Source organism: Ursus americanus, chromosome 8, assembly GCF_024610735.1.
Source record: "Ursus americanus isolate L20-20 chromosome 8, mUrsAme1.1.p, whole genome shotgun sequence".
Lineage (NCBI taxonomy): Eukaryota > Metazoa > Chordata > Mammalia > Carnivora > Ursidae > Ursus > Ursus americanus.
Genome location: NC_142134.1, coordinates 54875750 through 54901281, shown reverse-complemented (window position 1 = coordinate 54901281; position 25532 = coordinate 54875750). Strand labels below are relative to the sequence as shown.

The 25532-nt window shown below is 40.0% G+C and overlaps 1 protein-coding gene across 25 annotated transcripts in view; it reads right to left on the bottom strand.

The window, feature by feature from the left end:
* Positions 1-25532, bottom strand: part of ARAP2 (ArfGAP with RhoGAP domain, ankyrin repeat and PH domain 2) — a 562492-nt gene that overhangs the window by 164379 nt on the left and 372581 nt on the right. For 16 of the 25 annotated variants that reach the window (XM_087864225.1, XM_087864226.1, XM_087864224.1 and 13 more), the window contains 2 exons: positions 17135-17807; positions 2343-3406 (listed from right to left, as the gene is read on the bottom strand). In XM_087864225.1, coding sequence (XP_087720351.1) covers positions 2343-3247 — 905 coding nt within the window. In that variant the 5' untranslated portion in view covers positions 3248-3406; positions 17135-17807. The other 9 variants (XM_087864217.1, XM_087864218.1, XM_087864223.1 and 6 more) reach the window with 9 other exon arrangements.

The window sequence follows — 25532 nt, the reverse complement described above, 5'->3', positions numbered from 1 at the left end:
TCAAGGTAAGGACAAAGATAATCCATTTGACCAGGAGTCAAAAAGTAAGGAGGGAAGGGGGGGGGGGGAATTCACGTCCAGGGAGAGAGAAACAAAGGGCCTCACACCAGGATAACACATCAAACATCTCTACCTTTTAACAGATACATGCAATGTTTAACTAGTAAAGGAATTATGTTAAAAGCATTGGCGACAAAAAAATATTTTTATTTGGTATGTCAAAAAATGTACTAAAATATCATTTAAATGTTCTCTGATTACAGACAATCCCAGGTTATATAATCCACAGTTTTAAAGTCATATTATAACATTTTTAAAATCTTGCAAAACTACTATTTGCAATTCAGGCCAGGACCACAAGGAAAAACACAATGAACTCTGAAAATAATTTAGTTTACTTTCTTATTTTATGATATGAGCACCATAGATACATACATACCATTTACTACTATAATCAGAGAAAAAGGTTACAAGGGGTAACCTGTCAGGGCTATGAACATGAAGCAACTAGTACTAAGTTATTTACAAATAATTTTAACATTATTTCAATTCTCATTCTCAAAGACTCATACAAATAATATGAATGACAAGCCTTTCATATGATACACAGCTTACACTTACAACTGAATAAACATCAATACATTCTCAAAAAGGTATGAAAAATAGCACATCTTGTTTAAAACTTAAGCCAAATGTTTCTTATCTGAATTTACCCTTACAACTCCCAAAAGGATTCTGTTCTGGCAAAGATACACTTTTAATGTGTGTACTCATAGCAAACCCTTCTCAGTTACTTCCTTTTGTTTAAAATTAGCAAAAAACTAAAGTGTCATACAAAATGGGTCTTTTTTTTAAATAATTTTTTATTATGTTATGTTCAAAACTGGTCATCTTCTACATGTGTAACTAACGCTTTAATTCTCATCTATGCAACCAACATTTTTAAGAGTATTTACGAAATGAGCAGTTAAGAAAGTGAGTGGGTTTTGAAGTCTGATCTACTGGAATGAAACCCCCGTTTACTACTCATGTGATCCTGGAAAAATGAACCGAGTCTCAGTTACCGCATAATTAAAAAAAAAAAAAAAAGGATGAATAATACCTGAATCACAGGGCCACTGTGAGATCTGGATAACGCATGGGAAATTATAGCCAACTAAAACCTACGGTGTTTAATAAACGACACTCTTACTACTGATTTCCAAGGAAAGACTAGACCTTGCTATTGGCACTAGCGATGCCAAGACAAAAACAAATAAGCTAGGCTCTCCACCTTCGAAGAGTTTATGTTTTAATGAGAGGTTGTTAAATTAACAGTCCTGTCAATTGCCACATTTTCTTTCGCAAATACTAAAGTACCACATTTTCTCCTGCAAACACAACCGGGATCTTGCGCAGTAATTACCACAGATGCCCACGGGCAAAAGTACCAGCAGTAGGGACAGAGTGGACGCACACAGGGAAGGAGGATCTTGCAGAAATGCCAGGCTCGAGCCTGTGCAGGAAATCCGTAACTGCATTTACTGCCACAGCAGTTAACAGTCAACCTCATGACTCCCAGCAGAGAGACAAGTGTTAGCTTTTAGTGAAAAAACATCCCCCCCACAACCCTGGAGAAAACCACAACTATTTTAGGTGTAACTTTGACAAAGGGAATGAAAGCTCTCTGTGCTGTTAAGTCAGCTCTTAGACCTGGCAGTTACCTCAAAGGACTACCAACCTAGCATGCTGGGGAGGGAGGGGCCCTCCTTAGAATTCCGGTGTGAGTGAACCTGGTTTCACACTGTACCGTGACCACATTTTTATATCTGTTTCCTACACTAGGCCTCAAGTGCCTTTCTTGCTCCCTATCTCCTTTGCACCTAGTGCAGTGACCAGCACCAAGCAAGCACTCCTAAGATGTGTCCTGATTAATTCACGCCAATGCATTGTGTCGTGCAGGAGAGATACACACATTAAAAAGGTGGCCCCCACCAAAGAACAAAGAATTCAGTGGGGAGACAGAATGAGCAATTTCAGTATGAGAACTGCACTCCTGGAAGAATTTAATACCAGGTGTGAAGGAAGGTATGGTAAAGAACGGCCAAGTAAAATTGAAGGGAATTTCCCCCAATTACAGGGGGGGAGAAAACTGAAGAGTCCCAGGCAGTTATAAGTTGGAAACAGACTCTAGGAAATAATATATAAAAGAAATGGCATTTTCTAGTTTTAAAAGAAGAAAATAAAGGTTGGTTGAGCAGGTAAATTAATATAGGTCAAATTCACAAACACTAAAAATATGTATTAAAAGTAACTAAATTCCCCCAAATTGAATACTTACAGCTCATCATAAAAATTCTTACCTCCCCGAAATTCCTTTTGTTGACCCTGGAATCTCTGGTACAGGCCGATGTCTTAGCAGAAAAGACCGAGATGGTCTTGAAACCAACTTGCTACGGCTTCTCATAGGTGCCAGGACTGGAGATGACGGAACATACAAATCATTTACAACCATCTCTCCCTGAAATTGAAAGAATGGGGATGGTGGTGATCTTTCTGTTAAACTATTAGTTGCATTTCCAGAATTTGCCTCTGATACGGAACAGCCAAGGGAAGAAAGGCATTCGGGATCTACGTCAGGAAGCTTGCTCGCATTTTCTGAAATCACATCAGATCTTTCTGTTGGTTGTTCCTCAAATGTGCAATCCGCAGTTTTCTCTGAGATCAAAGATTCTGTTTTAATATTTTCATTACCAAATAAACTATGTTGGAAAGAACTCAAATCCAGGTGTGGTTCTTCTGGCGCGGGAAAGTTGTGTTTAAGAAGAGACAGCTTATCATCTGATTTAAGAGACTGGCTATTTTCTACACTAACGTCATTTTGATCAATATTTTTGGTAACAGTCTCCCACTGCGTTGGGCTAGGTGCCTGCACACCACCCGTATCGGAACGTTCTGCGGAGGTATTCTGACCAGAAGATGGAGCGTGGCGGTCCTCTGAAGTGTCCTCATCCTTCTTTGTTTTATGGATATTTGCATATATTGGGACATCTTGCATTTTTGACAAGATTATCTGTAACTGCTTCAGTATTCTCCTCCGGTGTCCTGTAGGAGATATTCCGATTTTGTGCAGCACACCATCATTTACCGCCACACAGTCTTTCACAGTGTTCAAACCAAACTCGCGGAAGCGGAAGAGGTACTGCTCCAAATTAATGCTCATCAGGAAATCTCTGATATCAACATTTACTTCACTGACTGAGGACATAATGGTGGCTTCATTACTAAGCTGATAGATCAAAAGCAGTACAATGACGTACACACACAGGAGATTGCACTTCTGTATGGGCTTTTCCTCTATTGCTTGCAACAGAAAAATGTCTCAAGATGTTATTTTCTTCACAGTGAATATTTCATGTGCTTAAGCCTGCAAAAAAAAAAAAGAATATTAATTTATTAGGACATTTTAGTTAGTAAAACCTAGTTCCACCTTATAAACGTTCTCTGAAGAAACACAACAGAAATGAGGATAATTACTTCGGCTCACTCAGAATTTAGAATCTTTGGCATCAATGTGCATGCCCCAGGAAGTCAATTCCTAGGTAGAGTGTGAAACTCCAGGACAGAAATGCCATGGTAGTCTCCAATAATGATTTTCAGAACAGGTTAAAAAAAAAACTTTCCCACAAATATAAAATGAGCATGTGTCAAATAATTTATTCAACCCATTAATTAATGAGGGAACCAGTAAGATGGTAAGGTTAGTTCCAGGAGCATTTATGGAACAGGTTGAGACAGGCCAGCAGAAAAGATTGTTTTCTAAGTGTGAGACTAAGATAGGTAGGTTAGACTTAAAAAACTGGTTAATGTCCTACAGGGCAATAAAACCATAACCTTTGAGGTTATCTCTCTACCAGACAAAAGTCTATAAGCTAAAAGATAACTTCCCTGTTCAGGGCTCTAAGTAAACAGTAAGTAGAAAGTAGAGCCCAAGATGAGAATACTCACAGGGTGGCCCTGTGAAACAACACCCCCACTCAGGGCATTGAAAGAACAAGCTGTACATTCTTTTGATTTCCAAATTTTAGATAATTTCTCTTAACAGTAACTAGCTGTGAACAACTTTCCCCTTTCATACACGTTCTTCCAAGACTCTCTGAAAAAGCACAGTTAAACATATTTCTCAGGTCAAGAGTTTTAATTTCAAAAATGCAGTAGCATTTGGGGTGCCTGGGTGGCTCAGTCGGTTAAGCATCTGCCTTAGACTCAGGTCTGGATCTCAGGGTCCTGGGATGGAGTCCTGCCTCCGGCTCCCTGCTCAGCGGGAAGTCTGCTTCTCCCTCTCCTGCTGCTGCTCCCCCCCACCATGCTTCTGCACTGTCTCTCTCTCAAAATCTTAAAAAAAAAAAAAAAAAGCGCAAAAGCATTTTATGTGCAATATTGATATACAAAATAAGACTAGTTGAATAGTTAATTCTTAAATTCATTCGATAACAGGAAATAAGTATGAAAGGAAAAGGGAAAAGTTCAAAGGTCACATTTTCTTTTATAAGCAGCAGATTCACGTAGGTTCAGTTTTCCCCTAAACAACATCATTAAATTTTTTAAAAAGTCTATCCATCTAGGTGCATATATGACTGTGTTCAGCTTGTGAAAATATAGGATATGTTCATGTTTCTGAATATTCTGCTTCAGTAAAAAGAGAAAAGTACAGAACATGCACAACATACGCTGAAATAACACAAGGAGACACGCCCCACCTAGGTCAACTGATCTGAACAAGTGTTCATGCAATGTCTCTGGAAATCACAAATAACTCTCCAAAAGGCACAACTCAGACACTGCATGTCTTCTCTGCCAGTCACCCAAAAAATATTGCATCGACTATTTAAAGCTATCAGCAAACACTGACAACCAGGTATGTGAAAAAAGGGAAAGCACATACAGTACTCAGCACTGCAGAAGCAGAGAAATAAAAATACGAACAAAAGATGCAGGGCAGGAAATGACTTGGACAGGAAGGTATCCCTCTGTCACACTCAAAATGACAAACGGTCAGGACAAAAAAAGTAGAAAGCTAAACCTCAACACTGTATACAAAACTAATGCTCAGATATACCCCTCTTGCTCTACACAACTATTTTATAAATACTTTTTTTTTTGGCATATCACAAATGGAAATATCTATTGCCAAATTGGCTAACACCCTGATCTTGGACTTCCCCATCTCCTGAACTGTGGGGGGAGGGGGGGAGATTTTTTTTTTTTTTCCCAAAGTCAAACAGTGTGTGGTATTTTGTTTCAGCAGCTCACACTGACTAATACACTCCTCGGTCTTCCCTGCCCCTGCCATGGTTCTGATGCTCGTTAGCTCTCTTCCCTGGGATTATAACAGTCTCTAAACAAATCCTTCAGCCCCGTCTCCATGTATCAGTGAGCCACTGAAAATCCATATTTAGCACGTCCCTCCGCATCCTCAACAGGATAAAGTCTAAGCTTGTGACCGTGTCCTACCACAGTCCATCTCAGTCCAATAATAACAATAATAGCAGCTACTACTGATGTAAACAGCACTTATGTCCCAGATAGCATACCTCCCCTTATTTACTGCAAGGCAGGTGTTCCTGTGTACTAGCTCCAGTCTCAGTTTCAACCGTGCCAAACAGTCTACCAGCATCACCGCTCACTTTAGCTCATTATTGTTAATTATCATGCCAGAGGCAACAACTTGTTTAATAGCCCCATACCTCTGGCATATGCTCCATCTGCCTGCAAATCTGAACATTTTGGAAAATCCTATGCACAATTTAAATTTTGAATAGGCAGGCCAGTATTTCCTCCTCTGTGAAGGCTTCCTTTCAACCTCTTAAAATACAATGGGTCCCTCCTTTCTTCATATATACATATACCTGGAATCCTAGAACTTGGCAAAGTGCTTGGGACATGTTTAAGAGACAAGAGAGGACGGTGGGGACAGAAGTGGGTGAGAGGCCCATTCTATTAGTTTCGTGGTGTGTGTGATTGTATGGTTTATACATGACGCCCTTTCCTTTCCTCGGAGTACACATACACACTTCCTGGGTGGCGGAAGCAAGGATGGATACGCCAAATACCCAAAACCGCCTCTCTGCTATCATTCCACGTGCTGAACATGAACTTGATTCCCTTTCAAGATTTGGAAGAGGCTCCCTCCCACAGGCCCTACCATCCTCTCTGCACTTTGTCAGCTCCATCCAGTCACCAGACTTTTTAACTGTCTGACCACTCCAGGGTGTTCACAGACCCAGTTCCCTCTGCAAAGCTTCTGCACGTCAGATGCAAAGAGATGGACGTGCCCATTCTATCACAGGCTTAAAATGATACCAAAGCCCTCTATATTCTGGCCTCTACCTGGGCACACTGCATGCTGTGCTCTGGCTCAGTGGCTCTCCAAGATACTGGTCTGTGGATCTTCTGTACAGCAACAGCGGCTGATAACAGGCCCAGGAATTTGGACTTATAACACATCCCGAAGGTGACTGGGGATATGCAACAAAATTATACAGTTTTTAATTCCCCACATTCACCAAATACACTTTATACCATCCCACCTGAGCCTAAATCATCACTCTCCTCCCCTAGGATAGAACGCCCCTCCTACCCCACTGCCCATCAGTCTGGTGTCAGACTCAAACCCCACCTCCTCCACTTCCTAGCAGTGTAAACACAGGCATATGTCTGTGTGTCTGTTTCCTTACCCATAAAATGGAAACACTCAAAGGCACCACCCTACTGATGAAGATTAAGTGTTAAAACAGTGCTTAGTACATGTTAAGTGCTTAGTAGACATAGACTTCCATCATTATATTTATTTTTTTCCATCACTATCATCATTATTTCTCCACAGCTGAAATCTTTCCCATTCTTTGAGGTCTAACTCAAATACCACTTCCTTTACAAGGTCTCTACTGAACAAAAAACACTCTTCTCTATATTCCTACAGCCTTTACGTCTTAAGAGCATTTACTCATATTCCATTCATTCCATAGTAACCTACAGAAGTGGGATAGTGTAGGACAAAACCAAGATTTTGGAGCTGGACACCCTGCATCAAATCCCAGTTCCTCCACATTCTAGTTTTATGAGCCCGAACAAGTATTTAACCTTTCTGGGCCTTAGTTTCCCCACATCAGGAAAATAGGAGTAATAATAATACCTATTTCATATGGCTGTTGTGAAGCATTTAGAACACCAACTGCACACAAAAATGTTAAGTGTTTGCCATTATAATTGTTTTTTATTATCCCATAATAAACTAATATCTCTGCCAAGATGATGACTAGCCCATATAAGCTGCCCAATAAATGCCAAATTATTTGTTTATAAACAGTGCATGATGTATACGCAGTACATGTTAGAGAATGTACAAATAGTTGGCATTACAGATGTGGCTATACATTTGCTCATCCTATCCCGACCAATTTTCAAGAGGAAGTAAAAGGGAAGTAACATTTAGGATTCCTGCTTCATGTCTGGCTTGTATATCACTTAATAACCCATTATCTTATTGAGCTCAACCTTGAAACTCCATCCTGAACCAACTACCTCTCACCACTTCTGCTTGCAGCCTCGTCCAGGCCACCACCTTGCCCATCTCAGACCATTACAGTAGTTTCCTGACTCATATCCCTGATTCTGTCCTGCCCCCACCCCCCACATACACATAGTATAGTCTCACTAGAGCAGCCAGAAGGATTCATTTTATAACAAAAGCCACACCACGTCATGACTCCTTGAGGCTTTCCAACTTCATACTTCCTGGCTATCCACTCCACCACTCAATTGCCACCAAGTTGGCCTCAGTTTTATTCCCACCTCACGAGCTCACTTCTCACCCTTACCTCTCCTTCAAATCTGCTTTCCCAACATAATACCCATGGCTCACTCCATTACTTTAGCAGGTCTCAGCTCAAATGCGGCCACTTCGGAGAGGCCTTCCCTACTCCCCCCATGCATGCCAGCAGCCTCGTGCCTCACTACTCCTTATTCTTACTCTATCTTATGGCGTTGTTATGACCTAGTATCTGTGGACGTTCCAAGAGGGCAGAAATCTTGTGTACTCTTCACTGCTCTAGCCTTTATGTTTGAACACTGTCAGGTATACAGCAAGTACTCAGTAAACGTTTGCTGAATGACTTCTTCCCAGCTTTCAGATGATTTAAAACGGAAAGTGTAAAACACACACAGTGTTAAAGCTTCTTTGTCTGGGTCACCAAACTTACCAGGAGCAGAGAGAGGATTCACATACAGATTTCTCCAATCCATCTAATCACTAAAAAACACCTTCAAATTAGGAGTTAGGGGTCAACAGGAGATCAGCTGGAAGCACTGCAACCCATCTGGGGGGCTTTTAAAAACCTCATGGGTTGGGACAGCTCACCCTTTCCCAATGCCTCAAGTAAGGGAAACCACCACAGAGAACCACTCCCCACCACCTATCCCTCCACCCACTACCAGTGGATCTTGGTCACATCCCCCCTAGTTGAGCTAGGAAAGAAACAACTGAAAAGCATGAGTCACTTCTTGAAGCCATGAAGTCATTGACGTATTCAGTGCTGACAACTTCCGGAATCCCATTTGCCTAATGCTCCTATCTTATGGAAGGGAAAAAAGTAGCACTGTACAATTGAATTCAGTCATAACTTTAACCCATTTTTTAAAGCACACCTTTTTAAAATCTGAAACATAACCTTAGAATATTTAGAAACTCCAAATGTGTCAAAATAGGTTTAACTATCACAGGATCACAAAACCAAAAGGAACCTTACAAAATATGTACCAAATAAAAAAGAAATTTGGCTGCCACATGAATAATGAAACTTTCAAGGTTATCAATACAAGTCTTACTGATTTGAAGAACAATGAGAGTTTACTGTATTCCAGAACAGTGGTTCCCAATGGAGTGGAACTATCTCCCAGGGGGAAACCCAGAAATGTGTGGAAAAAAAAAAAAAGCTTCCGCTGGTCATAATGATTGAATGGCACCAGTAGATAGGAAAACTGATTTATGACACCCTGCAATGATTCCCAAGGTAGAAATCTCACATACAAATTTTGTTCCTCTAAATCTCTACAATTAATGTTACCCCCAGAGGATGACTGGCACTATCCATAAGGGAAGTGTCCCTGACTTCAGGCTGAGAATCAACTTACTGTGGAGAAACAGCTAATCCCTTAAACCTGGAGGAGTTCCATATGGATAACATACTGAACTAGATAGTTCAGGCCACAGGTCTTCTCAGAATTTCACCTTTGCTTCAGTACACAATATATACAAGAAATACATATCATGGTATTTGCACATCAAGCAAACTCATGTTTAATACCAAGATGTTAACTTCAAGTACTCATAAAGATGATATTTGTTCCCCCCACAACCAGGTAAAAGAGGAAGTGGTTTAGAGAAAATATGCTTGTTGTCACATTACTCCATCCCATAGTATAGAATAGATTGCAAAGGGTCAAAAGTCAAAAATCCTAACTTAGTTTTCTAGCCTGAGTGCTTAACTGCCAAAAATACAATAAAAGCGGTCGTTTAGCACCCCTCTCTTCTACCACCCATTCACATACTTTGCTTGTGGCAACACTACCCCACTAAACCCTTTACAGGAAGTCCAGTTCCCCCAACCTGGCCATCTGTCTTAACTGTGGTCACCCACAGGCCCTGACCTTCACTGCCATGTTCTCTACCTTGACCACCACTCCTCCCCCACCCACGAAAACACCACCATCCTCTTTCATTCTCCCCCAGACTTATACACTACTAATAATAGCCAATATTTGCAGATGTTTGCAAACCATCTATGTAGGATCTCATTTAATCCTCAGAGCTGCCTTGGAAGGAAAGTTCCATGCCCAAAGCAGATAAACAGTGGATAGATTCCAGAATTCTAAGGGTCAGACTCCACCACCTATGCTGTGAACCATGATGCCCCCTAATAGTCACATAACTGATTTAACAACAGAGTAGTACCAAGCACTTCATGTTTTTCCTCTCCTTTGACTCTCTAGTCATGCATAAGCACTCACAGCCACTGGGGAAATCCTGTTTCAATATACCGTGTCTTGTAAGCTCAGGTTTTACATACTTTTTCAGTTTGTGGGTATATGTGTCCATGAAAGTGGTTACAAATGGAAGCCTACATTCATTTACCTGTACTTAGGGTGAGCTGTGAGACAAAATGACAAAAATTACGGGAAAATATCTTTGAAATTACTGTATAAAGCAATGGTAACTTAAAATTTAGCTGATTAAAACATATTTTGCATCTATCATTGCAGAAAGATAGCTACTGTGGCACTATACACTACCACACTATGAAGTCAAAATCGAATAATCAAATATAACCAAAGTAGTCACTGCCCACGAGAACAGTCAATAGTGACGGTAAAAACAAAAAGAAACGCAGCTTGACTAGACTAGAAAGTACCGAACTCTTGTTCCAGAAGGTACTAGACCAGGGTCTTAAAAGTTTAACTTTAAATGGGATGCAAAAGTGTAAGCAACCCCAATGTTCACTGACCGATAAGAAAGCAAGATGTGGTGTACACGGACAACTGAACACTGTGCGGCCTTAAAAAGGAAGTCCTGCAGTATTCTACCGCACGGACAACCCTTGAGGACATTACGCTAAGTGAAAGGAGACAGGACTCCACTTCTCTGAGGTATCTACAGAACAATTCATAGAAAGTAGAATGGGCTGGCAGAGGGAGGCAGTTGTTTCATGGGTGTGGAGTTTCAGTTCTACAAGACGAAAAAGTTCCAGAGATGTAGTTCACAACAATGTAAATTACTTACTACCCAACTAGACCCTCAGAAAGAGGGAAGATGGCAAATTTTAGGTCACGTGACGTGTTTTGTTTGTGTACCATAACAAGGAGCTAGGGAGATAGACTAGAAGGTTTGGGCCAGCTTATCAGCTTTTATTCAAACTGAACTTCCTGTCCATACTTAGGACTTTTTTCCTTTTCTTTAGAGGCCAATTCAAATCTGAGAACGAGGGACCCCCACATCCATGAGTTTTCCCTACCAATTCCATCCCAGCTTCCACCGAGGCAGGAGCACAGACTCCAGAGCGCTGTGCATTCCAAACCAGCCTTCCCCATTTGTTAACTGTGTATCTCACTAAGCTATTTAACTTCCCTGAAGCCCAGTTTCCTCATCTCCAAAATGAGGATAATATTCCTCAGATTGATAGGATTTGTTAGGATACAACAAATAAAATATGTAAGGTATATGGAACAGTACCTGTCATAAACTGTAAGTGTATAATCATTGTTGGCTATTATTATTCACTCACTGTAACAATGTTGCACTTGGTCATATACTGTATTACTGCACTTGGTTTCACCGGTATTCTTCTGCCTGCCTAGTAAACTTACATGGCTTTAAATTGCACTGTAAATTATTCTTCTAATAAGCCTACAACGCACCTAACACAGCAGTAAACATAGTTTTATTAATTTAGTAATATATAGATGTGGTTAGATTAGTAAGAATGAAGACTTTCCCTGAAGACCAGACTTGGGACACAGAGCACAGGGATTATTACCAGTGATCCCAGCTCTGCCCTGTGCTAGCTGCATGACCTTGGAAAAGTTCCTTTATTTTTCTGTGCCTCACCACTGTCATCTGTAAGCAGTAATGACAATAGTGCCTGTTTTGAGGATGAAATGAGTAAATATGCATAAAGATCTTATAACAGTCCCTGGCAAGCAATCAGCATTTAATTAGTGTCTGCTGGATAGAAAGGTTCGAGCTGAAAATAGCCAGAGCCTAGGCAAAAGCATTCTGCAGCTTCGATAAGGAGAAAGGACGGTTGCAAGTTATATTTTGATTATTTACTGTGCAATTTGAAAAATACAACTCTTTCAAAATCTAGAACTTAATATCCATTTCCACATCCAGTGAAGGCTAAGAGTGATAATTCACTGACTTATTACAAGAAGTTACTAGGTTAAGTAGTACCTGGGTTTAGGTGTTTTAGATAATAATCTCAATAGTTAAGTGCTTGATCATCTCCTTAGCTTCAGTAAATCTTTCTCTTTCAAGCCGTCCATCTAGACTTAAAATTAACTGGCTAATGTTTGAAACTTGGTTTCAGTTCTAATTCACAGATCTTTGAAGGAGAGCCATAATTCTTGAGCAACCAAAAAGGTTTCATCTTGCCAAGCTTCTACAAGAACAAAAGTGGAGACATTAAAAAGGAATTAAGCCAAAGCCTCCATCATTGTGGAGGACTCCCACCTGTGGGCCCCTCGGGGGCAGCTGCTTCTGCCCAGTGCCAGCTGAAAGAAGGAGAACTGGACCACTGAGATCTCTTGATAAGAACAGGAGCACACATTCTTCTGGATTGTGTTCCATTTCATGCTACACTGAACATAGCTTTAATTTACTCATGTCAAAACTAGCATGATATTGCAGTTCAACAGGAAGATTTTAAGATTTACACTTATGCTATGTGCACTTTATTATACATTATATTTTAATTATAAAATTTTAGTATAAATGTATACCCCACCATTTTTCTGAATTTGAGTCACATTTTTAGACTAACAACCAGATGTTTCAAAATAGCCTACTGTGAACGTTTCCTCTCTCTGCATTTATAAATAGCACCCTGACCTCTTTTCCAGCTGAATTTGGGAGCTTACTCCTATTGGTTCCATTATTGTCAAAGTCTCTTTTTCTTAAGAAAAGAGGGTATCTCAGCAAATGTTTCCCAACTTACTGACTCATTTACTTACATTTATTCATTCAATAAATATTTGAAGAACACTACTCTCTCCAAGAGTAATAATAGTGGGAAATATTTGCAGTTCAAGATTACAGCACCTATTACCTCATCTGAGAACCGTGTCAAGTGCCACAAAGAAAGTGAAGATGCAATGTCTTCTCTCAAAGAGTTGAAAAATCTGAAGGAAATTAGAAAGATCTATAAGCAAAGGAAAATAGCACACATGCAAACAATCATTTCTTTACCCCTCAGTTAAGTGCCAGTAAAGAAGGAACACCGAAACTGGAACACTCTGATATACCCCCAAAAAGTGCTTAAATAGTAAAAAAAATAAAATAAAAAAATAAATCTAATTTTGTAACTTTGACTTTCAAATGGTTTACATTTTAAATATTGCTTTATTGTTAATTACATAGAGAAGTAGAACCATCATCTTTCATGAGTGCCAGGGAACTCTAAAATTTCAAATTAATTCCATGAAGTTAAATGAAATATGCAGCCATTCAGAGCTTTGAGGATAGAGCGATCCATGAAGGAGCTAGGCAAGGGAATCTCGAGATGAGTAGGAAGAAACGTAGGTGCAGACAACACTATCTGACAAAGAAATGCCATAAAGGGGGCCCGAAGGGAGATGTCTTCCAGTAATAACAACAAGGAGATGAGAACAGCTGGAATAGACTGACGGTTCAAGAAGTAATGAAAGGTGAGGCCAGAAAAGGAAGGTGGAATTGACTTTGAAGAGCCTTGAACAGCAGACTGAAGATTGCACACTTCATCAAAATCCTGTGAAAGACACTGGGCAATGACTGTTACCATCACCACCTCCACAAGCCTAAGTCACCTGATAATCAGCATGCCCAGTACACTTCTGCTCTTTCCTGATCATCTCTCCAACTTCAAATTGATTAACCATTCTTTCCTTTTTCAAAGCTTCGTAAGATAAACTGTAGAGAGTCCCTTTGTGCCTCCCATTTTTGTAAGAAACATGAGGGCATGTTCACCACCATATTAGTCCTTCCCTGGGTATATGCTCTTAGCCACCCATCTACCTTTGTACACATATGGTATAAGACAGGAAAATAATTCTTCCCAGCTCTTCACTAGTACTTTTTACCCTTGAAGCTGCTCATAATGACTACCCAACCCAGATCGGGATTCCTTTTTTTCCTCCATAGCATGGGTAAACAAATATGCTTACACTTATATTAGAAAAGATCTTATAAAGAATACCATTGACTATTACTTCAACTTAGGAAATAAGTGAGAAAAATGGTTTAACCATTATTATAGTTTAATCTGGACAATACTGTTTAAAAAAAAAAAAAAAAAAAACGACAAACTACCGGGGTCCTGGACTTCACAGTAAAGATTAAAAACACATCTCATAGCTTCTAATCTCTCATCAGTTCACATTTGGTCAAAGCTAAGAAATATTTCCAACATTAATAAAAAGTTCTCTACATAATTAATATTTTACAGAGAATTCCAAAAATCCCTCAATTTAGTAAGTGCCAAGATTGGATCCAATAAATGAGTCTATAAATAAATGAGAAAAAAAACAATTCTTGTTAAAAGAAGGCTATGAAAGCAAAGACCATAATACTTGGCAATTTCAGAACATCTTTCACCAAACTTTCTCAAAGTTGCAGAAAGGTGGGATAGAAATTAAAAACAAAACAAAACACTTCATGGATATCATGAAGTCTAGAACTCAGAATCCTGGGGTTTTTAAAACTTCACAGTTCCACAGTACTAATGAAAAAGTTTCCAAGAAAATTGCAATTCAAGGGCACCCGGGTGGCTCAGTCTGTGGAGTATCTGCCTTCTGCTCAGGCTGTGATCTCAGGCCTCTGGGATCCAGCCCCTTATCAGACTTTGTCTCCCTCTGCCCCTCCTCCCCCACCCCCACCCCACACTCATGGGTGCTCTCTCTCTCTCAAATAAATTTTAAAAATTTTTAAAAAATCGCAATTCACTGTAATCTGAGTCCCACACTTAACCACAGTAACTAAGAGCAGGTGAACTGAAAAGTATTAATTGATTATGTACGAATCTTTCACTGCTAGAAACTTGTAGTGATATTAGATGATTAAGAGTTTATCTTTAAATATACCATAAGCAAAAAAAAAAAAAAAATATATATATATATATATATATATATATATATATATATATATATATATATATATCACACACACACACACACACACACGCACAATCAACTTTCCTTTCATGGACAACCCATATAAAATCTGACAGGTTTAGAGAGGATAGAAAAAATACAAACACACACCCACAAGTTTTAACACGTCAACTGACTTACCCACTAGACACATTTTAATTTATATAAATCTGTGAGTACTAACAAACTAAATCCATATAAAACACTCTTGGGGTTAAGACCAACTTTAAATGTGTATCTGTTAAATATATGTTTAAAAAGGAACCAGGGAAACGTTTCCACTCCAGGCTCCAGCTTAGTTCCATGACCCATTTTACTCTTTTCTTTTTAAACACTGTTAAACAGTATCATGTCATGAGAATTTTCCCTCAATATTTCTCTTCTAAGTGCACGAAAGTCATAACTGAAAGTTTAGAGGGTTGTTTTTCCCCCTTAAAAAAGTTAGCTCCCTTTTTAAAACAGCCATAACTTCATCTTCCAATTACTTATGGGCAAAGTTCCATAAGCTCATGCGGGTGTAGAGTGCTTAAGTGCGGGGGAAATCAATACTGAGCCTGTAAGTACAATACTATTATTGGTAATCACAATGACATCCGATTAAATGTACTTTTAAAAATAATTTCTTTTTCAATATGGCTTTTTTTTTTTTTTTTTTTTTTTTTTTTTTTGACCAGAAGGATATATTCCACCGAGCAGTTACGTCAAGGACAACCTTTCAAAGAAAAAAAAAAAAAATGTTCCTAACACTACACAAACTTGCAAAAGCCTAAAATGTCATGATTCTATTTTTTCCTCTAATTATCAAAGGATACAGTTCACAATATAACTTCACGAAGCCTCCCCACAAATCAAAATAACTCAGATCGCCGAAAGGAGGTGAGGAAAGTGTTTAAGAAAACAAGCCTGGGCGAACTTACTTCACTAAATGAGATGGACACCCATTCCCCCAAGAGACTTGTCTCCAAAACAAAATGAGAAAGATCTGGTAAACTCACTGCCGACAGGTCCCCGTGTACGGTGTTGGGTTCAGGCAGGTGGAGGCCAAATGACTGTGATTAAAGTTAATTAACAAGCCTGTCCTCTTAAAGTGTATAACAAGCAGGGTGCGGGGAAGCACAGAGATCCGAGCAAACTCATTATCTCTACTGAGTAAATAACGTGGTGCCTGAAACTCGCTAAAGGGCAGCTTCTTTTTATTTGGGGGTGCGGGGTGCTGGAGGAGGTGCCTAGTTGTCTGCACGGATTCTTACCCTCCCGGGTCAAATCACATTAGTAAGGAGTTTTTATATCACTTACCCGCTTCTGGTTTCCTTTTAGACGCCCACACGCGGGAGAGAAATCCAAGGGGCAGAAACCAGAGCCAAGCTCCTTGCGCTCTGGAAATTTACCCGGAAAGTGCCGAAAAGCCCCGGCCCAGCCTGAGATGGTCCCCCGCGCCCTGCCCCGCCCTCGCCGCCCAGCCCACCCGTGGCCCCCGGTACTCGCCTGGAGCGCCGACAGCCGAGCTGGGAAGGCGAGGCGGGCGGGGAGGCGCCGGCGCCTCTCCCTGCCTGGTTCCCTCGGTCCTCACCCGTCCGTCCCAGGCGCGGGGCCTCCTCCTCCCCGGTCCCCGCCGGCTGCCCGCACCGGGTCTGCTGCCGGGCGGCGGCCGCGCGGGCGGCGCTGTCACACGGGCTGGCGCGCCGCGGCCGCCGCACCTGGAGGCGGGGAGCGCGGGGAACGCGAGCCCGCGCGCAGCTCCGGAAGCGCCGCGCCCGCCGCCGGCGCCTGCCCAGGTGCTCTCGCGCCGCGCCTCGGCCGCTTCCTCTCCACCCGCGGGGGCGGGCAGCCGGCGCCCGGCGCGGGGGCAGCGCGGGCTCAGCGGCGGGGGCGGCAGAGCCGGCCGCCCTGGTTCCGCAGCATAGCTGGGCGGCTGACTCAGTCCGCCTCGACTTAGCCGCGCCTGGCACCCTCGCCACCTGGCGCACCTCGGCTCCGAGGCTTCCCGGCCGGCGGCGCTGGGATACCTGCGAGGGCGCTTCTGGGAGCGAAGATCTGCGAGGGCATTACCCTCCCAGGAGGGAGATGCGGGTGACCCTCCCCGGCCCCTGCCCTCCGGTCGGTTTCTCGTGCGCACTGATAGAGGGGTCGCTTGTCAAATGGGCGGAACCTCACCACCACGTATTGTCAGTATTCCTCTAAGTACTTTCCTTGTTACCTCAGCGTTTCCCGAACGGAGGACTCATCTAGGGCGCTGGTTTTCCCAGGCTGCTTCTTGGTAAAGCTGCATTCAGTGGGTCCGGGAATCTGCCTACCAAGCCCTGTGCAGATTAGGCTGAGACTAATAGGGTTCTCCTTCCAACGGTGTCTGTAAGGAAGGGATTAATAGTTCCATTTTCCAGTTGAAGGGTCGGAGGGGCAGAGCAACTTGGCCAAGCCCACACAACTTGAAGGAATGGAGGTGATTTTCGATTTAGAGCAGAACTCTTAACCCCGAGGAATACAGTCTCCTCCCTGATTTTCTAAATTCCCCTCACTTGTCTTTTTCACCTGGAGGGGAGGGATGACCATGCCCCAGTCCTTCTGGTACCTGAGATTGTTAGATCCTGAAGAGACATTGCCCATTGGAGTTGGACCTTGACATTCTGCTCTTGGAAGTGATAATACGGAGGCAGCAAAAGAAAAGGGGATCCTCCGGGAAAAACAAACAAACAAAACCAAAAAATACCACCCAGTATGCCTTGTGCGTCCCCAATACCTAATACCACTTTTTTTGCCAGTGAGTTCAAAGGCCAAATCCTTTATTTTTTTCTTTAATAAATTTCTCTTCACAGACCGTACCTGAAATTCTCTCCCTTGAAAGATGAAATATCCTTATCTTTCCACGGTACCTGTTGATAGAAGTAAAGCAATTAGGGAAAGTGAGCTTATTATAAAAATTAGATAATTGGTGAGGTCCAGCATGTAGAAGCCTTCCCAGGAGCCCAGTGGTAGGCGTCATCTTCACCAAAATACTTCCCACCAAAAAGCACCCTCCTGCCTGGAAGACTGTGAAACAGCTGTAACAAGAGACACCAAATCTCCAGGTCTTTGAACTGAATACTTCATAGAAAGCCCTGTTTCCACCCAGAAAATTTTCTTGACATTTTCTGAACCTCAAGCATTGCCTTTTCTTTCGATTCCTGTAGAATTGTATTTATATGGCTTTCCTGGCTTCATTTTAGTTTCTTAATCTGGTTTTTGTTTTTTTGTTCTTTGCAAGAGTTCTCACAGAATTGTCATTTTTTTTTTTTTAAGATTTTATTTATTTATTTTGACAGAGAGAGACAGCCAGCGAGAGAGGGAACACAAGCAGGGGGAGTGGGAGAGGAAGAAGCAGGCTCATAGCGGAGGAGCCCGATGTGGGACTCGATCCTGGAACGCCAGGATCACGCCCTGAGCCGAAGGCAGCCGCCTAACGACTGCGCTACCCAGGCGCCCCTGTCATTTATTTTTATATTTGTAAGCCATCATCAATCCTTTTCTGATCAAGGTAGGTTATAAATGAACAAAAATTCTTACGTTAGTAATGGTGTGTCTCAATGCCAGGCATTACTTTGGCCTCAAGATACTTCTCTTGGACATTGCATCAAAAACTAGGGATGTACTGTATGGTGACTAATATAACAAAATAAAAATTATATTTAAAAAAAGATACTTCTCTTGGTAGATTTTATAAACTAATTGGAACCTTGTGTTTCTTTGCAACAGTACCTTAGTTCCTTGATTACTGTTCAGCCATTTATTGTTTAAAAATTTTGTTGAACACTTACTGCTTAATAATTTGAGAGTACAGTAGTAACAAATACAATACAACCTCTGGATTTACAGTCTTCTCTGAAGGGAAATAAAGTTAAGAGCTCTAAGGCACACCAATGATTTAAGAATAGCTCTAGGAAGTGAAAGAAAAACTGGTCCCCCATTAAATGTATACATTGGTTTTACGATAGAGTCTGGTTTTAAGAACCTTAATGTATGGAGTAAAATAAAAGATATCTGAGGAAATCTGTCAAAAGTGCTCTTTTATTAATTGTTTATTCATCATATCAGATTCCAGCCAAACATCTAATACACCTGTTGAAGATATTAAACGACTCTATGACTTAGAACTCTTTTTCCAATTTTATAAATATAGGCTTAATTAAGACTGAGATTAAGTGGTCCGTAGTGTATAAATTGAACACATCTAGGCAGTATTCGTACACTATAAACTACTTAGCAGCTCTCACAGTAAGGCATTCAGGAAGCAAAGTATTCAAGAAAATTAACTTCATAAAGACTGATGTATGATCTGTTTACTGCCAAGGCCATTGGAGTATATATCCCAGTAATTTCCAACTAGGTTGGATTTATTCCAAAATGACCTAGCCCCACCCTTATTTCCTTGATTTTTAGTCAGAGAGCAGGTATAGCTATGTCCTTTGCCAGATTTTGTGACTTTGCTCTTCCTGTCCCTCCTACCCAGAATGCACTCTGCTTCTGGTAGAGGTAATGTGACAGAGTAGAGATCTTCCTCCTCTCCCTGCTTTCCCTCCTCCCCCTTTTCCTTCCATCGTGGAGACTAACTCCCATAGAGCACTGAGGTGTCAGTTGCTATTCCCAGAACTTGTAAAAGCTCACTGAATTATCTCAACAGCTCCTTAAAGAGACAGTGTTATTATCCCATGATAAGAAACTTAAGAAAGAGAGGTTGAGTAATTTACATCAGTTAGGAAATAAAGAAAAGAGAAGTCCAACCCAGTCTTCTCCAGGATCCGCTCTCTGCACTGTATTGCCTTTTAGGGAAATCACAGTGCTGGAATTGAAAAGGCCTGTCCTGAAAATGAAGCCTGACCATGTAAGTTGTGGTATTTTGACTCATTAAATTTTTTGAGCTTAAATTTCCCCATCTGTAACCTGGGAATAGCAATATGAGAATTTAATGTGATTGCTTATCTAAGGCACCTAGAAAATAGTAGTCCCTTAATACATTTAGTTCTATTCTCTTTACTCCAATTATTCTTCAAAACTAGGTTCAAATTCTCCCTCCCTCTTAAGCCTTTCCAAATCTCTGCTACCCAGAATCATACACACAACAGAGTTTAGAGTAATCTATTTTTCTGTAAAGGAAAATCCAATATTATTTTTGCCAAATATAAAACTTTAGGAATGTAGATAAAAGAGGCATATGTCCACTTACAGTATTTAATTCATTTTAGATAAGCAAATATTTATAAAAATAAAATTGTATATTTATAAACACTGCTTGTTCCATTCATATTTTATAAAATAATGTTATTCACATTTGAACATACAACTCTAACATCAATAATGGCATCACCAAGAGCCATATTTGGAATCACCAATGTTTTGGTTTTGTTTTCTCAAAGCATATTATTTTCATTTGTGTCTAAATTTTTGAAGAAACCTAACTTTCTGAATCCTTTTATGTTTCTGTAACTGGGAATGTTATTACAAACCACAAGTTTCCACCTGCGTTATATTAAGAAGTTGTTTTTTCTCATTCATCCTAAATACTTACATTTGTAATCACCAGTTTTTCGTTTTTTCAAGGACACTTAGAATTGTGAAGTCACATCTCCATACATAATTACTTGATCTGTTTTAAATATCTTCACCTACTGGATTTTTAAACCAATTCCCTCAGGTGACCTTTGTATGTATCATAAACCATGACTGATGGAGGATGTTTCAGGCTACATGCCCCACACCCAACTCCAGTAGTTCAAGTAGTTTGCAGTTCGGATTAATGGACAATAATGGCGGAAGGGTTGAGATCCTGGAATATACAGATTCTAGGTACCAGGCATCATTACAGATTTTTAACATTCAATCCTCACAGCAAGTCTGGAAGGTACATACTATCATTATGTTCTTTCTTAGCCAGTGAAAAAACAGAGACACAGAGTCTATTTCATCTAAGAACAGCAAGGGAAAAAAGATTTGAACCCAGACAATGTGAATTCAAAGACTACACCTGTTCAAGCATTCTGCCTCAGAGAAGACTTTCAAAGTTTGACGAGAAGGATATCTTTTCTGATGCCTGATTTTTGCAGGGAAAGGATGTGCCTTATGTTCAGGCACCTACAATGCTCTCTTAGATTTTCCCATTGACCCTTTTTTTTACTACTATTGGCATGCCTATGTTAGGGATTTTTGCATTACAGATACTGAGGAGCTTTTGTTATTACTATTTGTGTTCCCTGAAGTTCCATTATCTCTACTGGAGTACTCTTGTCAGTCTGCCTTGCCTTATGGATAGTTGAAATCTTTTATTACTATTTGAATTCCCTAAAGTGCCACCATAGGGCCTTGAATAAATGTTTGTTTTATTATATTGAAATACTTATATTCATTAGGTAAAATACTTGATACTTTATTATAAGTTTTAAGAGTTGCTTTGAAAGTTATATTAACTTTCTCACCACAAGGGAACTGCCTAGTGGACTTCTACTATAAGGTAGACAAAGGAACAATGTCAAATAGTCAATTAAATTTGGCCAAAAATTGATGAGATTGTGGAAATAGCTTATCTTAAAATATAAGTTTTTGGACATCTGGGTGGCTCAGTTGGTTAAGCGTCTGACTCTTGACTTCGGCTCAGGGCATGATATCGGGGTCCTTGGATCGAGCCCCACATGGGGCTCTGCACTCAGCACGGAGTCTACTTATTCCTCTCCCTCTGCTTCTCCCCCCTGTTCTCTTTTTCTCTCTCTGTCTCTCTCAAATAAACAAATAGAATCTTTAAAAAAATAAATTTTTCAGAAATCATTAAATGTTTTAAAAAGTGAACATAAATTTTCCTATAAAACTGTGTGAATTGGCAAAAGGACAGAATTAGGCTGGTGGCAGCAGAGAAAAAAAAAGATGAATGAAGGAAGCAAATTTGGGGGCCAGTTTTAGAATCAGCAGGCCCCACAAACCTCTGAATTCTTATCTCCTCAAAGCCTTCCTCATTCTCTTGTCGTCTGAAAGAGTACATTATCTTTAGGGGTTTGCGTCTCACAGGAGAGAACACAGATACCCAAATCTAACTAAAGACCTCAATTTGCGCAGAAAACTTTACTCATATAAATTGTGAATGGACCATTGACTGAGAATTTTGTCTCTCCTGCTGCTCTGTATATAACTTATATTTTATACTGGAAAATTTCAAAGATATAAAAAGATAAGATGTAAAAAAAAATAAAAATTGGGGCGCCTGAGTGGCTCAGTAGGTTAAGCAGCCGACTCTTGGTTTTGGCTCAGGTTATAGATCAAGCCCCATGTGGGGCTCGGCACTCTTAGGGAGTCTTCTTAAGATTATATCTCTCTCTCCCTCTGCCCTCCCCCGCCCCCACCCTCACATGCTTTCTCTCTCTCTCTTTCTCTCAAATAAATAAATAAATCTTTAAAAGTAAATAAATAGAAATAAAAAATGTTTCCCTATAAAACTAATGTGTTATAGAGATTAGAGTTTCTCATTGACACTGATACATATTTCACACTTGACTACTTCCCAAATGGGGATTCGTCTTCAGATGAATTGCTGTTGGCCAGGCAGTAGTCATACCATCATTTGTCATTGTCTCCGTGTTTGTGAACTTGACCACATGTGTTTATATTGTCATCATTTCAGTTACTTGCATTGACTGTGCAACACATGTTGAGCTTAACTGTCATTTGCAGCGTCTTTAAAAAGATTATACTACGTTTCTACAAAAAGTCAAGGAAACAGAGCAGTGTGATATTAGATCAAAATCTACATCTAAATAATTCTGAAAGAGCATTTTCACATATGTACATAATAAAAATTCTGAGTGATTTGTATTATATCATAATTTAGGTCACAGTGATTTTTTTTCTCATGGCTTAAAAAAGATTTGTGTATCCTAAAAGAGATTGCATTTTAGAGTTGTTGACATCCAGTAGTTTCTACCAGTGCTAACGTAAATATCTAATTTTATTTTTCTATGGAAAAAAGTTCCTTAAGGAAAAGTCATTGTTAAAAGGAATTCCAGAGAGCCTAATTATTGCCCAATGGATTCGCAGATGAAATACAATCACTGAGTATAAGATCATTGCTTTCACTTTGTTGTGTCACTGTTCTCATATATTTCCAAAATTGAGTTTTCTAAACACACCAGAAAATTCTATTTGTGCTATAGTTTGCAAATGCTGTATAGCTCCATTTTTTTTCCTTTTTGCTAAAAATGCTGCCCTTATAATAGATAATTAACCTTGACAGCTCTCTGACCTCAAGAAACAAAAGGGGGGAGGGATTTAACGAAGCAAAAGGTAAAGAGGTTAGAAATACAAAACCAACAGCTAGAAATAGATCCCTAATAAAGCAATGAAATTAAACTATTAAAAAACTAATTTGAAAAGCACAGACTAATACCCATGTAAAAGGTAAACAAAATACAAGAAAGGGATTGATAAAACCTCATACCACAAGACAACTGCCATAAAAGCAAAGGTCACAAACTAGCTGTGGGCAGCATGAAATCCAAGTATCTTTCAGAAGCACATAGAATTTGCAATTCTTAATTCGTTTCCCAAATTTAGAAGATTTTTATATTCAAATATGGATTTTCAGCTTCTCTTGAAAACTCAGAATGTCTGATAATACTGAACTCGTATTTCCACAAAGCAAGTCTGAATTGACTGGAAACCCAGCTACCCTTTCTGGACAGGACAGACATTTTCTAATTTGCAATAGTCCCACTCACCCTGTTTCTCCTTGAGGTTGTAACTTAGGAGTTGTTAAAGTTGCAACTACGGTATCTTGCCTGAAATTATGATCAGTGGGAGACAAGCCATATGAGTGACCCGTGAGGCAAGCTTATGAATTTCCAAAATGGAAGTCTTAGAAATATATAGCCCAGGTCAAAAGTTAGTACCCAATATATGAAAATGTTTTATCATCAGAAGCAGCAGCAGCGTGATCTGGTATCTATTGAGTACTTAAAGTAAGTCAAATAACATGTGAAACACTTTGTAACTGTTACTCATTCAACTAATTTTTGTAGATATTATGAGATGCAATGAGTCACAGAGATGCAGAGATAACATAGACATATTTCACCATCTTTTCGAGCTTGCACTATGATAGCAGAGGCAGATATTACACAAATTATCACACAAATATATATATGTATATACATGGCACATGCATGTGCTATTACACATTTACATATATGATGTATGGTAGAGTGTACACATATTACATATACTATATACTATGTAGTATATCTTTGCATGCATACATATGCATTTACATATTTACATGTGTACACAACATATACATGTATATGTTTAAACCATATGAATTTGCTGGTATTTGTCTATATTTAACCTCAAAAATGGTCACTCCATGAGCTTTATATTAATACACTATAATTGAGAATGGAAGAAATGATTTTCCCCTACTGCCAATCTTTCCTTCATGCAGAGGGAGTTTCTAAGCCTTCTGCCTCTCTTTGCCCCCCATTCCTCATCTCTACGTACTGCCCTGTGCTAGTGAAGTATCTTATTTATTGGGTATATTTGGAAGGAGGGCCTGGCCACATGAGCCCCACTCCTTCATCCCCTCTCTCTTTTAGCGTGGGCTGTCGTCAGAGAGCCAGAATTCTGTGCTGCTCTTCCAAGCTGTAACACCTATGGGAGGTTTAAATATATTCATAGCTTCAAGAGCCTGACGTGTGATTCCTTGTCTGCCTGATTCCTGTCTATCTTTCCATTCTTTTCAAACAAGACCCCCCAATATTTGTGGTATTAGGAATGGACAAGATTCTATGCAAGAGAATAAGAAGGGGAGGAACGGTTTTTGACCAGTTAATCAGAAGAGTCCTCTTGAAACAAGTGACGTTTAAACTGAGAAGTAAAGGCTGGGTGGGAGGGAGCTATGTGTGTTGTGCTTGTGTGTGGGAGGACGGAAATAGATTCCTGGCAAAGAGGAGCATTTGTCAAACCTCAGAGGCAGCAAAAGCAGGAACTTTGGAGGAACTGAAATAGGGTCTTTTAGCTAGATAGTGAGCAAGGATGATAGAGTAGACAGAATGAAGCTGGAGGGACAGACACATACATTATGTAGGGCCTAATAGGCCATGTCTAGGTTTGGGAATTTTATCAGGAGTCATTGGGATGACAGTGGGAAACCACTGAAGGGTTTAAAGCAGGGGAGAATAAAATTATTTCCTCATCTCATATAATCTTCAGAACAACCCTTGTTGGAAGGTACTATTATTATGCCAATATATCAGCTGAATATAATGAGATACAGAGAGGTGAAATTGCAAATGTAGTATTTGATAGCACATAAGTATGATTCCAGGGACCACTCTTTTAATCACTCTTCTATTCCACCTATCCAAAAGAAGTGCACGGTCTAATCTGCAGAAATTTCAGGGTGTATGTGCATTTGTAGATTGTAACTTATAATCTTGTAGATTGTAACTTACAATAATAGCTATGACTAATTCACCAGCTTTTTGAGGGATTTATAAAAAATTTTGGTATTTATAATTTGATGCCTCTGTCTTTTGGGAAACAAAATGGACAATTGGGTCAGTTCATCCTTCTAGTTTCTACAGAAT